Raw genomic sequence first — 12622 nt, 5'->3', positions numbered from 1 at the left:
GGTGAATAAACACCTTGAAATTTTTCCTGTTCTGGAACCGGAAACCACTGCTCCTTGAGCCACCAAAGCGTCTACATAGGCGAGCAAGACTTCTCTTCTCTCTTCTAGACAGGGCAAATGAGTTGGAATGAACCGTGGAACTGGATCTGCCAGAAATGACCATCTGTGGCCTGTAGAGACCGTCTTTACGGTCCAAAAGTCCGTGATTGAGGCCGTCCAGACATGCTGAAAATGGAGAAGACGTGCCCCCACCTGGCATGTCTGAACGGGCCCAATCTCAAAAAGATTTAGTGGATTCTTGTCCAGCAGGCGCTGGATTTTTGGATGACCTCCGAGTAGAAGATTGACCACCTCTCCAATTTCTCCGGAAGTCTCTATTAGGTTTGTAAGAGCGTGTGTCTCTTGATCTCTCCGTGTATTGCCTCCTAGGTTGGGGCTTCTTCTGACCGAATAAACGTCTCTCCTGCGGGAGGAAGCCTGACTTTCCGCCAGTAGCCTTAGCAATGGCGCTGTCTAATTTATTCCCGAAAAGGGAAGTACCCTTGAAAGGGATCTTACACCATGCTTGCTTAGAAGCTGGATCCGCAAGCCACGGGCGAAGCCACAAGGCCCTTTTTGCCGTCACTGAGGATAACATAGATCTGGACAGAAGGCGCAGAATATCAATGGATGCTTCTCCTAAAAATACTGAAGCCAACTTGAGTTCATGAATAGGAGAGCTTTCAACAGCTTCTTCTGCAAAGCTTCCAAGTTTAGTCTCAACATCAGATACCCAGACTTCCAAGGCTTTAGACATCGTGGCTAATGCCATAACGGGTTTGCAGGCCGCTCCGGCCGTCACATAGATCCTCTTTAAGTCTAGATCTATTTTTCTATCCAACGGATCTCTGAAGGAAACCGCGTCATCCAGGGGCAAAGTGACATGCTTTGCTAATCTTGTAACTGCGGCATCCACAAGGGGAGCAGATTCCAGACGGGCGACATCTTCAGGTTTGAAGGGATATAATTTCCCAAGTTTGGAAGATAGGGAAGACTTAGTATCCCCTTTACTCCACTCTTCAGTAATCACCTCTTGTAATTCAGAGAGGGAAGGAAAGTTGATACGCTCCTTGCCAAGGTGCTTGAAGAACTTCTGCTGCTTTTTCTGGGGAGACACAGGATCCTCCCATCTTAGAGCTTCCTTAATGGATCTGATCAGGGGTGAAACCAGGGCAAACTCAAAGCCGCCCACTGCCTCTTCTTCTTCCGAATCACTGTCAGATGATTTTGCAGAAGTAATGCTCGGTTGAGAGGGGCCTTGATCTTCCTGCACTTCCGCTGGAGAACTGGATGTAGTGGGACCAAGTGGTGGGACTGTACCCCATTCTTTCAGGGACTGTTGCACTATTCTCTTCACTGGAGATTCCAAACCATGGTCCTTGTGCACCCTCTCACCGGCTGCTTGAGCAAAACATAGCTCACATAGGGACTTGTCCTCCGGGACATGCGCCCCACAACCCCAACAGGCTTTCTGGTATGTGCGGTGACTCTGGTGTTGTTTATGGTGTCTGGGGTAGGAATTAGAGCGTCTCCCTTGCTGCCTACTCCCTGATGGAGATTCATGGCGCTTTGATCTGGAGGATGAACTCCCACGAGGTCTGACAGGGTCTCTTTCTTGTGACAAATCAGGCCTGGAAGAGCTGATGGAAAAAGAGAAAATCGGGGAGACACTGGATTTAGCCATGAAACAGGGACCAGCTAGCCCTCCCCCATCCCCCCTGAAAAATGCCAGCACCTGTTGTGAGAGGGCTGGCCACAGGAGGGCGGTGACGCAGGATCCATACTTCAGGCAAATAACCAGACTGATAAAGAAAGGTAATACACATCAGACACCAGGATAGTGATACATTGTGAGGTGGCAAACCATCCGCTCCCCCCCACCCCCTCTGCAGTCAAGTATCCATTGCACATCTCTGTAGCAAGGAATCCAGAGACACAGGGAAGCTGCCGCAACGCCCACAGTACTTTCCCAAAGTACAGGGGAACTGTCAGCTGCTTAAATCTCCCGCCGGAATGACGTCAGCGGTGATGCGGCCGCGATCGCTAATGCGCATGCGCGAACCAAGCCTCGGCTTCGTTCGTGACGTACTGCGCATGTGCAGGACTACGAAGCGTCCACCGATTGGTCGCAAGAGGCAGAGGAGGAAGAGGAAGGGTTGCTGGAACGCAGGAAGAGTTCCAGCGCCATTGGGGCCAAACAAACACTGCAAAGTGATAGAAAGAGAGACAAACAAAGTGTACATAAATTACAAATACCGCTGCCATGAAGGGATGCAATGCGAATCTTCAGACCCATGTCAGAAAACGCCGGCCAAGCTTCAGTCAACCGCAGAGAGCAGGGGAATTTAAATGTCACTCACCTGCCCGTGGCTGGGCCCTGGACATGCAGACACCATTCAAAGTATCCTGAGGTAAGCGGGACAATAGTAAGACATCAGAATTGTAGGTCCTTGGAGGAGGACAAAAAAGGAACACCTGCTGTGCCTGAGAGCTGAAATTTATGGGAGGGGGGGTCCTATACCCTTGGAGTGGAGGCGGGGTTAACCCACACGTAGGCTGCCATGGAGACTGACAGGAAATAGGATTTTAACTGCAGTGCTGAAATCAGAAAATCACCACAGCTGCTGCCAGCAAAGGTATCCATATATGCTGAGCGCAAACGCTGTTTGTGTCAGAATATATAAAATCAATGCCATGGCAGCCGACGAGTACCTGCAAGAGAATCAGGTCACAAAAGAATGAAAAAACAAAGGACATTAAAAGTACACTTGGAAGAGTAAAAGAACATATAAAATGACTGACACAACAACAGTTTTTGGATCCTTTTATTTTTCTTTCTAACTGTTGTTCCTTGATTTGGGACTGCGATCTTCCAGCTTGGGTCTCTCAAAATGTCGATGGACATCCAACATCCTTCGAGACCCTGTGTTTGTGTGCCCTACACTATGTCGTGCTGTACCCTACACTAAAACTCCACTAGTGTATGGTAGCGCTTGAAACATTCCCCAATGCAGAGACCAGGTTGGTCAGGACATTTGGGACAATAATAACGGGTGTCACGTCTACATCCGCGCCTGCTACAGACACGACATCATCTTTGGGGTCGTCTTTGGGTAGGGGTACTCGGGAGGACATAAGGAAAATGTCTCTCATGCAGCCGGCTCACTGCATCTGGAAGGGGAAGTTGGGCAGGCATGCCTCCTGGGTACAGGTAGGCAAGGATGATCGCTTCCTGGAATTCCCGGAAGGATCCAGTTCGTCCTGACGCCCTGTATAGGACAAAGTCGTTCAGCATAGCCAATTGGAATAAATAAACAGACACTTTTTTGTACCAGCGTCTGGCTTTACGGGCAACTAAATACGGCGCCAAAAGCTGGTCGTTAAGGTCCACCCCTCCCATATTAAGGTTATATTCGTGGACACGAGGGGTTTCTCCATAACGCCAGTTGCCGTAGGGATTTGGATCGTCGTGTCTGCGTGAAGGGAGGACATAACATAAACATCCCGTGTATCCTTCCACTTCACCGCAAGCAATTTGTCCGTTTTCAAGCAGGCTCTCGCCCCCCGACTAAGACGGGAATTTACAAGCCGTTGGGGGAAGCCCGGAGATTAGGACGCACGGTGCCACATGTGCCAATTTGTAAATCGAGAAGGTGACTAAATAGTGGCACGCTAAATAGTGGCACGCTTGTGTAAAAGTTGTCCACGTACAAATGGTACCCCTTTCCGGATAAGGGTGACACCAAGTCCCAAACAATCTTGCCGCTGCTCCCTATGTAGTCTGGGCAGTTTGGGGGCTCCACACAGCTATCTTTTCCCTCATAGACCCGGAAACTAACTGTATAACCTGTGGCCCTGTCACACAATTTATACAGTTTGACCCCGTATCTGGCACGCTTGCTGGGTAGGTACTGTTTCATAGCAAGGCGGCCAGTAAATTTAATCAGGGACTCTTCAACGCAGACAACTTGTTCGGGGGTAAACAAGGCTGCAAACCGCTGATTGAAGTGGTCTATAAGGGGCCAAATTTTGTGGAGCCGATCATATTCAGGGCCTCCCCGAGGAGGACAGATTTCATTGTTGCTGAAATGCATAAATCGCAGAATTTGCTTGTATCTCCCCCTGGACATGGAGGCAGAGTACATGCGCATATGGTGAACTGGGCTAGTGGACCAATATAGCCGCAATTCATTCTGTTTAGTTATGCCCATGTGGAGGGAAAGGCCCAGAAAGATTTTAAAATCGGAAACCGTTATAGGTTTCCAGCCGAATGGTCTGGCAAGGGGCGAATTTGGGTTGGCGGCGATAAATTGTTGTGCGTATAAATGTGATTGATCCACAATAGATCTGTAAAGATCTTCCGTGAAGAACAGCTCAAAAAAGTTCAGGGGCGTAAAACCAGCTGTCTCCACGTGGATTCCAGGTTGGGCAGTGAATGGGGGAAGTACTGGCGCTGTAGAATCAGTGGGTTGCCAATTGGGATATGCCAGCGCATCAGGGAGGGCACTATGGGCTCTACGGGCCTGTCTACGAATATGCGGTGGCTGCGGGCCACTACTTGTGCTAGCCACCGCATCAGCTTCAACTGCACTTAGGGGACTCGCCACGTCTCCAGGTGATACTGCAGTGCTGGTTGTACTAGGTCCAGGGTGTACTAGGCCGCTGGCACTTGCCAGGTCGCCAGGAGGATGAGCGGCACTAGTAACCATACTCTGCTCCATACGAGCACCCTGCGATTCCTGCATCTCAACAACTCCAGAATGGGGTCGGGAACGCCTGGGTCTAGAAGGGACCCATCTGTCGTCGGAGCTATCTGTCAGGGAGCCGCTGCTGTAATCTTGTTCGTATACTGACAGTAATTCGGCCACTGTAGCTTCCCCATCGCTATCAGATGACACGGCCAGTATATTATAAGCCTCTTCACCACTGTACAAACGTTTAGACATTTTGGTAACTAAATTTACCCGTACAGTGATGCGACTCACAGGTAATAAAAGCACCTGGTTGTCAAGGACTATTTCAAGCGCTACCAAAAAAACTGCTAATGCTAGCAGGGATCAGGCCTGACTCTGCTAACACAGCGGTTTTGTGTCTTGTGTTTTTTTGTAAGTGACAGTAATCTATTGATTACTACACTTGCCTGGGTGAAAGGGTTAAACGCAGATGCTGGCAGGAATCAGTGCTGACCGTGCAAACACTGCGTTTTGGGAACCCTAAACTATGGGGGCGCTAGTATAGTTCTGATCAGATCAGATATTGATCTGTTCAAACACTATACCAGTAATGGAAGAGTATGTGCGTGTGTGTGTGTGGTAATCAAGGGGTTATTTCTAACTATGCGCCGGGGATCTGGGGGGGACCCTAAACCTCCTTTGGGATAGAAACGAACTCGCTAGCGCAACCTCAAGTCACAATCACACTATTACAAAATACAGTAAAAACTGTATATTATGTGTGTATTAGTGTGCAATGTGACAGGGGGGAAGGGGTTAACTGGATGTGATCAGGGGGGGATCAGGGGGTTAAATCTTTATTGGGAGGGGGTGGCGGGTATCCTACGGATAAAAGAAATGGTGGCAAGCGCTAAACCTGGTCACAAGTCACACTTATACGGGTATATAGAAAATGCTATATACTGTATACAGTGTGTGTTGTGGCAGGGGGTGTAGGGGTGATCAGAGGGGGATCAGGGGGTTAAATCTTTATTGGCGGGGACCCTAAACCTCCTTGGGACAGAAACTTAGTCGCCTACGCTAATTCTGATCACAATCACACTAATACAAAAATACAAAAACACAGAATATTACGTTTGTATTAGTGTTGAATGTGATGGGGTAGAGGTTAACTGGCGATGATCAGGGGGGGATCAGGAGGTTAAGTCTTTATTGGGGGGGGTGGCGGGTAATTTAAGTGGAAAAGGGGGGGCCGCAAGCGCTACACCTGACCACAAATCACACTTATACGGGTATATAGGAAAATTCTATATACTGTATACGGTGTGTGTTGTGGCAGGGGGTGTAGGGGTGATCAGGGGGGGATCAGGGGGTTAAATGGCGGGGACCCTAAACCTTCTTGGGACAGAAACTTAGTCGCCTGCGCTAATTCTGATCACAATCACACTAACACAAAAATACGAAATCACTGTATATTACGTTTGTATTAGTGTTGAATGTGACAGCGGGGTAGGGGTTAACTGGCGGTGATCAGGGGGGGATCAGGGGGTTAAATCTTTATGGGGGGGTGGGGGTAATTTAAGTGGAAAAGGGGGGGTCGCAAGCGCTACACCTGACCACAAATCACACTTATACAGGTATATAGGAAAATGCTATATGCTGTATACAGTGTGTGTTGTGTCAGGGGCTGTAGGGGTTAATTGGGGGGGGGCGATCGGGGGTTAAATGTGCCTATCTACCTGTGTGTGGGTGTGCTTGGTGCAGTACTTACAGTTAGATGTGCTCTCCTCTCACGCTGGATCCAAAAAGGACGATGTGAGGGGAGGGCATATCTTCTCTAAGCCTGTGTTTACATTTCACAGGCTTAGAGTGTCATTTGATTGCGCACCAGAGCGGCGAAGGCTAGTGACGTACTGATACGTCACTCTGCCTGGCCGGGGCTGACCGCCGCAGTATATGTACTTGCGCCGGTCGGCAAGTGGTTAATAGACCTGATCCCCAGCCACAAATATTATTACTAAACACCCCATCGTTATACAAAAGAGCGAACACTGCAAATGAAAAGGTTCTTTTGCTAAGTTTTGTTTCTAACTTCCACAGCGGACAAAGAAAGTAAGCCTTGGTTTAAAGCAACAAATTTTCAAAAACTGAAATTAAGTGTCTTACCACACGGCCAGCCTTTGTTGCAGCAAACTGGACTCACTTCCCTCCTTTTTTGCGCTGGGAAGCTAGCAACGTGTTAGAGCTGCCTGACTCGTCATTACTGTCGTGGAAATTAATAGGGCTTGGAGCATAGAAACCCGCTCAGTGCGCTGAAGATTAATACGCACCAAACGCTATTAATAGCTTGTACTGAAAATTACAATGTACCGCTCTTTTGTATAAGGTTTCTGAGGGCTCGGCAGCAAAGGAAATGAACAGACACACTTGCTTTAGTCAATTCGATGCTATCTGGAGGTTTTCCTGTGTGTGACTGACTCCTCCAAGACCAGTAGGTTTATTTAACAAAAGGGTGTTACAGGGAGTGGCTTCAAGACCACCAATCACAGAACATGTATACATTCAAAAAGTACAATGGAAACTGTAGAGTGGATGCCCATGAATGGACACGGCCGAACAAAAGGGAATTCCAACTGTAGCACATGGTTTCCCATTGTTCACCCATGTCAATCCATAAACATGTACTCATACTTGTTAGTGGGTCCAATCATACATGATTCATATATATATATATATAAACAAAATGTGACAGTGACCATTCTATTTGTTCCAGTTGATGAGGCTTTATCTGCATAAGATAATAGCAGCAGCCCTTCAGTCACACCGATCGAATGTGACTAAAAGGTGCCATCTATTAATCTTGGTAAAATGATAAGAATTTCCATATCACAAACATATCTCAGCAGTACAGGGGCCCGAACTGCGGATATAGATCTGTGCGATGGACTCTCTTTGCTACTAGTATTGTGCCATCTCCTCCAATGGAAGGTTTTCACTAACAAGTCTTTCCTGCAATGACAGTTAAAGCGATAATCACTTTGAATAGCGATTATCGATAAAACCGACACTGGGAGACATTATGACTATTTAACTAAAGAAAAGGTCCACAATTAAATTTCCACAACAGATGTATTGGGGGATGCATTGGGGGATGTATTGGGGGTGAATTGGGGGATGTATGGGGGGGGTTCACAGATCATGGGAAAATATATCAATCTCTTATCTCCAGTAACATGAACACTGGTCATACCAAGCAAAGGAGAGATATTTATTCCATTCTGTGAGGTGTTTGTGTCTTATATATAGGAAAATGTTACATTGTAGGACAACCCTGACCATAGGAAGCCTTGTGTGCCCCAATAAAATGATGGATGTGTTCCATCGGGATTACAAAGTTATTGTGGAATGTGATGAGGAAATGACGACCTCTGATCCCAGTGAAGGTTCTGGAAGTTTATTTAGAAGAGAAGAGTTACAAAGTAAAAGTAAAGATTAGAAAGTACAGAGATAAAGGTGTGCAGAGATCCTTAGACATGGCAGGTGGACCCAGGATCTGACCTCTTCATCAAACGGGAGGCTTTTACCCTCCAATCCTGGACAGTTGTCATGGAGGACCCTCCCAAACATCAACATTTTACAGATGAAATCATTCAGTGAAGAATTTGTACAAGCAGCACATCATTCATTACAAGAGACATTCATTTCTGTTATCTCTGAACACCTTATCAGCTTGTCCCACCTCCAGACTCCCAAATCCCTCATTGTAGAAGAAGGAGACCAACTGTCTCTATGTTCCCCAACAAGACCTTCCAAGGATCCGGAGAACAACAATTTCTTCTAATGACATCTTTCTGTAAAGTCATTCTAAACAGAGAAGCTGTTATATTAAGAACCTAACATTAGCATATAAGCACTTAGTCATTTCATCATTAGTAAATCAGATCATCATTTTTATAATTATTAGTAATTATTTTAAATAGTTATAATATTTTTTATAACAAATGTAATTAATAATTATTTCTCTTTATCAGATGAATAGGGAATAGAGGAAATGTAACAATCGCTCGGCTCCATAAGGATCATAGAGGTGCTGGGACTGAAGGGGTTAATGGTGATTGTAGTCATCGTCCAATCCCTCCCATCATTCTATCTATATCCAATCACTGATCAATATTCCCGTCTACAGAGCAGAGGATTTCCACTTCCTGAGACTGTATACCCCCCGTCACCTGTCCACACTACCACACCCACACCACAATCCCCGCCCCCTCTACGTCATAACAAATAGGAACAAAACTAGCACTGGCTGTATTCATAGTGACAGTCACCACAGCTAATCACAGTGAGGGGGAGGGGCACTCACAGATCCATGGAACCTGTCAGGAAAAAAAGTAGGAATTCTCATTGTGGATAATAAAGTGTGTGTCTAGACAAATCCTACTGTTCTAGTTTTGGATGGAGTGGGGGAGGAGTAGAACCCCTGTCAGGTCTTTACTGCTACCCAGGGCTCCATTAGAGAGATTTCCCCTCACTTCCTGTTTTGGTGATGTTTTATCAGACAGGAAATGAAGGAAAATCTACACCAGGGACACAGAAAGAAATAAAGATCTGACAGGAGTTCTAATTATTCCCCCACTATACTACAGAAAATATTTTTTTATTTCTGTGTTGCTATTGGAGAGTTCCCCTCGCTTCCTCTCTATTGAAATGTTGTCACCACGAAAGGAAGTGAGGGGGAATCGCACTAATGGAGCCCAGGTTAGCAAGAAGTACCTGGCATGGGTTCTAATCCTTCCTCACTCCATCCACACTCCATCCAATGCTAAAAAAAGAAAAAAAAAAAAAGAAAAACACTTTTTGCTATAAAAATGATGCAGACTCCAGGGCCAACATACTGAAACTGGCTACACTACCTAGTGTGCCACTGACCCAGAACAAGCATGCAGACAGTAAAGGCTGAAAAATCTGACCTCCTGCATGCTTGTTCCTGGTCAGTGGCATACTAGGTAGTAAGTAAGTAAGCGGGATTGTGCCCAAATGCCCATTTGAAAAGAGATTGGTTTAGCAGAGTTTTATTACAGAGGCTGTATGAGGAGATCTGGCTATCGAGCATATACATCAGTGTATTATCATCTCTGCTGTTCCCTTACCTCCATTCGGTAAGGGTATTTTGTGTTGCTTCTGATACACATTGTTTGCATGGTTGGGACCCCCTGTGGATGTATATGAGCTTTTTACACACCTTTCTGGTAAGCTGCTTTTCTATCGGGTGATAGTATTCAACTGTTAATTTTTTTCCCATTTCTGGTAAGAGTTACCCTGGAGATCCGTTTTGGTGGTTGAACTCTCTTTCTATTCACCCATTTATTTCACTCTCATATGAGCACTTTTTCACTTTGAGTTTGGGTGATTTTATCTATCTATTGAGAGTTTTTTTGAATTTGTTGTCTGGTTTCACGCTATGGCGATATATATTTTTTTACTTCCTATACAACCATCACATTTAGAGCATCTGTGCTGAGGCTGCGGAGTCCATCGTGTCCAAGTCCTTGGGAACTTCAGGATTCATCGATATCTTTTGGCACAAATTTATCTGGTTCTGGTAAGCGTCCCATCTACACGGTCACTCTCATTCACGTTATTTCTGGATTGTTTTATGGACTTTTGATTGGACTATTTCAGTTTATTTATTTTTCACTGTTTTTGGCATATTTCACATATATGACTGATCACGTTTTAGCGCAACTTATATATTACTGTTTTTTTTGGGGTGTCGGTCACACTTGAAGTTGCTGCTTCTCAATTGGATTAGCGCAGTTGTTTTTTTCCTTTTTATACTACGTAGTAAAATGAGGGCAGATCTCTCACTTCTGATTCCCCCCACATATCTTTATACAACCATACCCTACCAATATTGCAGCATGGAGGGGCTCAGTGAAGGTGGTGGTGAAGGTGTGGAGGTGTCGGATCGGGTCACACAGATCATAAAAGGAGATCCGGCCGGCCTCATAATCCAGATCTATCCTGATTCTCTCACTGGAGACATCGCCGGGTAATGGGATCTTCTTCCTGTCATGTATCACTGAGCACTGCTTACCCCACAACTTCTCCAAACTCCAGGACTTCTTATTATATCCAATCAGTGACTGATGTCCAAACCTGTCTATACTGGGGTAACACATCCCGACTACCCAGTACTCTGCCCCCCCGACATCCACTTCCCAGTAATGTCTCCCTGAGGAGAATCTCTGACTGCTCATCACCTGAAGACACTGAAACCTCTTTCGTGTTTCTGGGCGATTCTGAGGTGATGAGAAGGTCGCAGTTTTCCTGTCATCTGATATATGTAGATTATTACCAGCTGTCCTCACATCCAGTAATATGTCTGTAACCCCCGATGTTTGCTGTACAGACCCAATATTTGGTCCTCCAGCCTGGCGGTGTGAGTGTTGTATGGTGGGGGAGGGTTGGGGGCGTGGCCTGGATGGTTGTATGGTGGGGGAGGGTTGGGGGCGTGGCCTGGATGGTTCAGCATTGATGTGACCTTTGCCCTTTGTAGTAGAATGTGGATAGACATGTGTGCCTGTACATTTCTCTACATTTACCCCAGACATGATATCAGATAAACCTGTGTGTAATGTGTGTGAGATCCCCCCCACATCCAGATCCCCTCCATCATGGAGGAGTTTATCATGTCTCTCTCTGTCCTCATCATCTCCATCCTCAGTATCACACAAGTCACCTGTGTCTGATTCCTGTAGGACAGTCAGTGGATCCGTCATGTTACACAGCTCCTCAATGTCCCCCATCTTCCTGGACAGCTCCTCCTTCTTTATTTCCAGATGCTGGACCAGATCATTGATTACCCCGGAGATTCGCTCTGCCTGCCCGGAGATATCCCTCAGGACTCTCTTCTCCAGGTCTTCCAGACGTCTCCTGAGGTCTCTGAACAGGGCAGTGACTCTCTCTGTTTCATCATCTGCTTTTCCTTGTACTTTCCTCCTGCGTTCCTGCAGACTCTGCACTCTTTTCTCCATCTCCTCTCTCTCTGTCATCAGTTTCTGCAGAACATTCCTCAGTTTCTTCTTCTTCTTCTCAGAGGCCTCATCCAGAATCTCCACCTGGTGTCCCCGATGTTCTCCGGCCAAACTGCAGGACACACAGATACAGGTGGAGTCCTCAGTGCAGTAATACTCCAGGATCTTCTTATGGACGGAGCATTTCCTGTTCTCCAGGGAAGTGGTGGGGTCACATAAGACGTGTTCTGGTGACTTGCTGTGGACTCTCAGGTGATTGTCACACAGAGAAGCTTCACAATGCAGACAGGATTTCACAGCAGGTACAGGAGTGTGAATACAGTAAGTACAGAAGACCCCGGACTCCTCCTGATCTGGATGGGTGGACTGGAAATTCTCCACTATGTTACGTAGTTTCAGATTCCTCTGAAGGACGGGACGTTTCTTGGAGCTTTGTTTACATTCAGGACAGGAATAACCTCCAGACCCCTCCTGTGTATCCAACACACGACCAATACAGTCCCGGCAGAAGTTGTGTCCACATGTCAGGGTTACAGGATCTGTATAAAAGTCCAGACAGACGGAACATTCCAGCTCTTTCCTCAGATCAGCAGACGCCATCGCTGAGAGCAGAAGAGAGAGATGACGAATAGAATGGTAGTGGAATGGTGAAAGTCTCTGACACTCATTAACCAATGTCACCAGTTCTGTACACTCCTACACAGGGCGAGGTGACCAGCTCTGTACATTCCTACACAGGGCGAGACTGAGACACGTAGTCATAGGAAGTCTTATGCAGAGGAACACAGATAATACATGGGAGGATTCCTGACAATAATCTCCCTATCTGGGGAAAATAAAGGACATGTAATAAGGTGAGGAAATGTTGTGTCA

At 46.4% G+C, this 12622-nt stretch overlaps 1 protein-coding gene across 1 annotated transcript in view; it reads right to left on the bottom strand.

The window, feature by feature from the left end:
• Nucleotides 1-12368, bottom strand: part of LOC309550867 (E3 ubiquitin/ISG15 ligase TRIM25-like) — an 89896-nt gene extending 77528 nt beyond the window's left edge. Inside the window, exon 1 of the mRNA XM_082251232.1 lies at nt 10846-12368. Within this exon, the coding sequence (XP_082107358.1) occupies nt 10846-12349 (1504 nt within the window). The 5' untranslated portion in view covers nt 12350-12368. The remainder of the gene's footprint in view (nt 1-10845) is intronic.
• Between the last annotated feature and the right edge of the window lie 254 nt (nt 12369-12622).

The sequence above is a fragment of the Pelophylax lessonae genome (assembly GCF_965119305.1).
Source record: "Pelophylax lessonae genome assembly, chromosome: 1".
NCBI lineage: Eukaryota > Metazoa > Chordata > Amphibia > Anura > Ranidae > Pelophylax > Pelophylax lessonae.
Note: the sequence above shows the minus strand (reverse complement) of the source record. Positions and strands in the feature narration are given on the sequence as shown.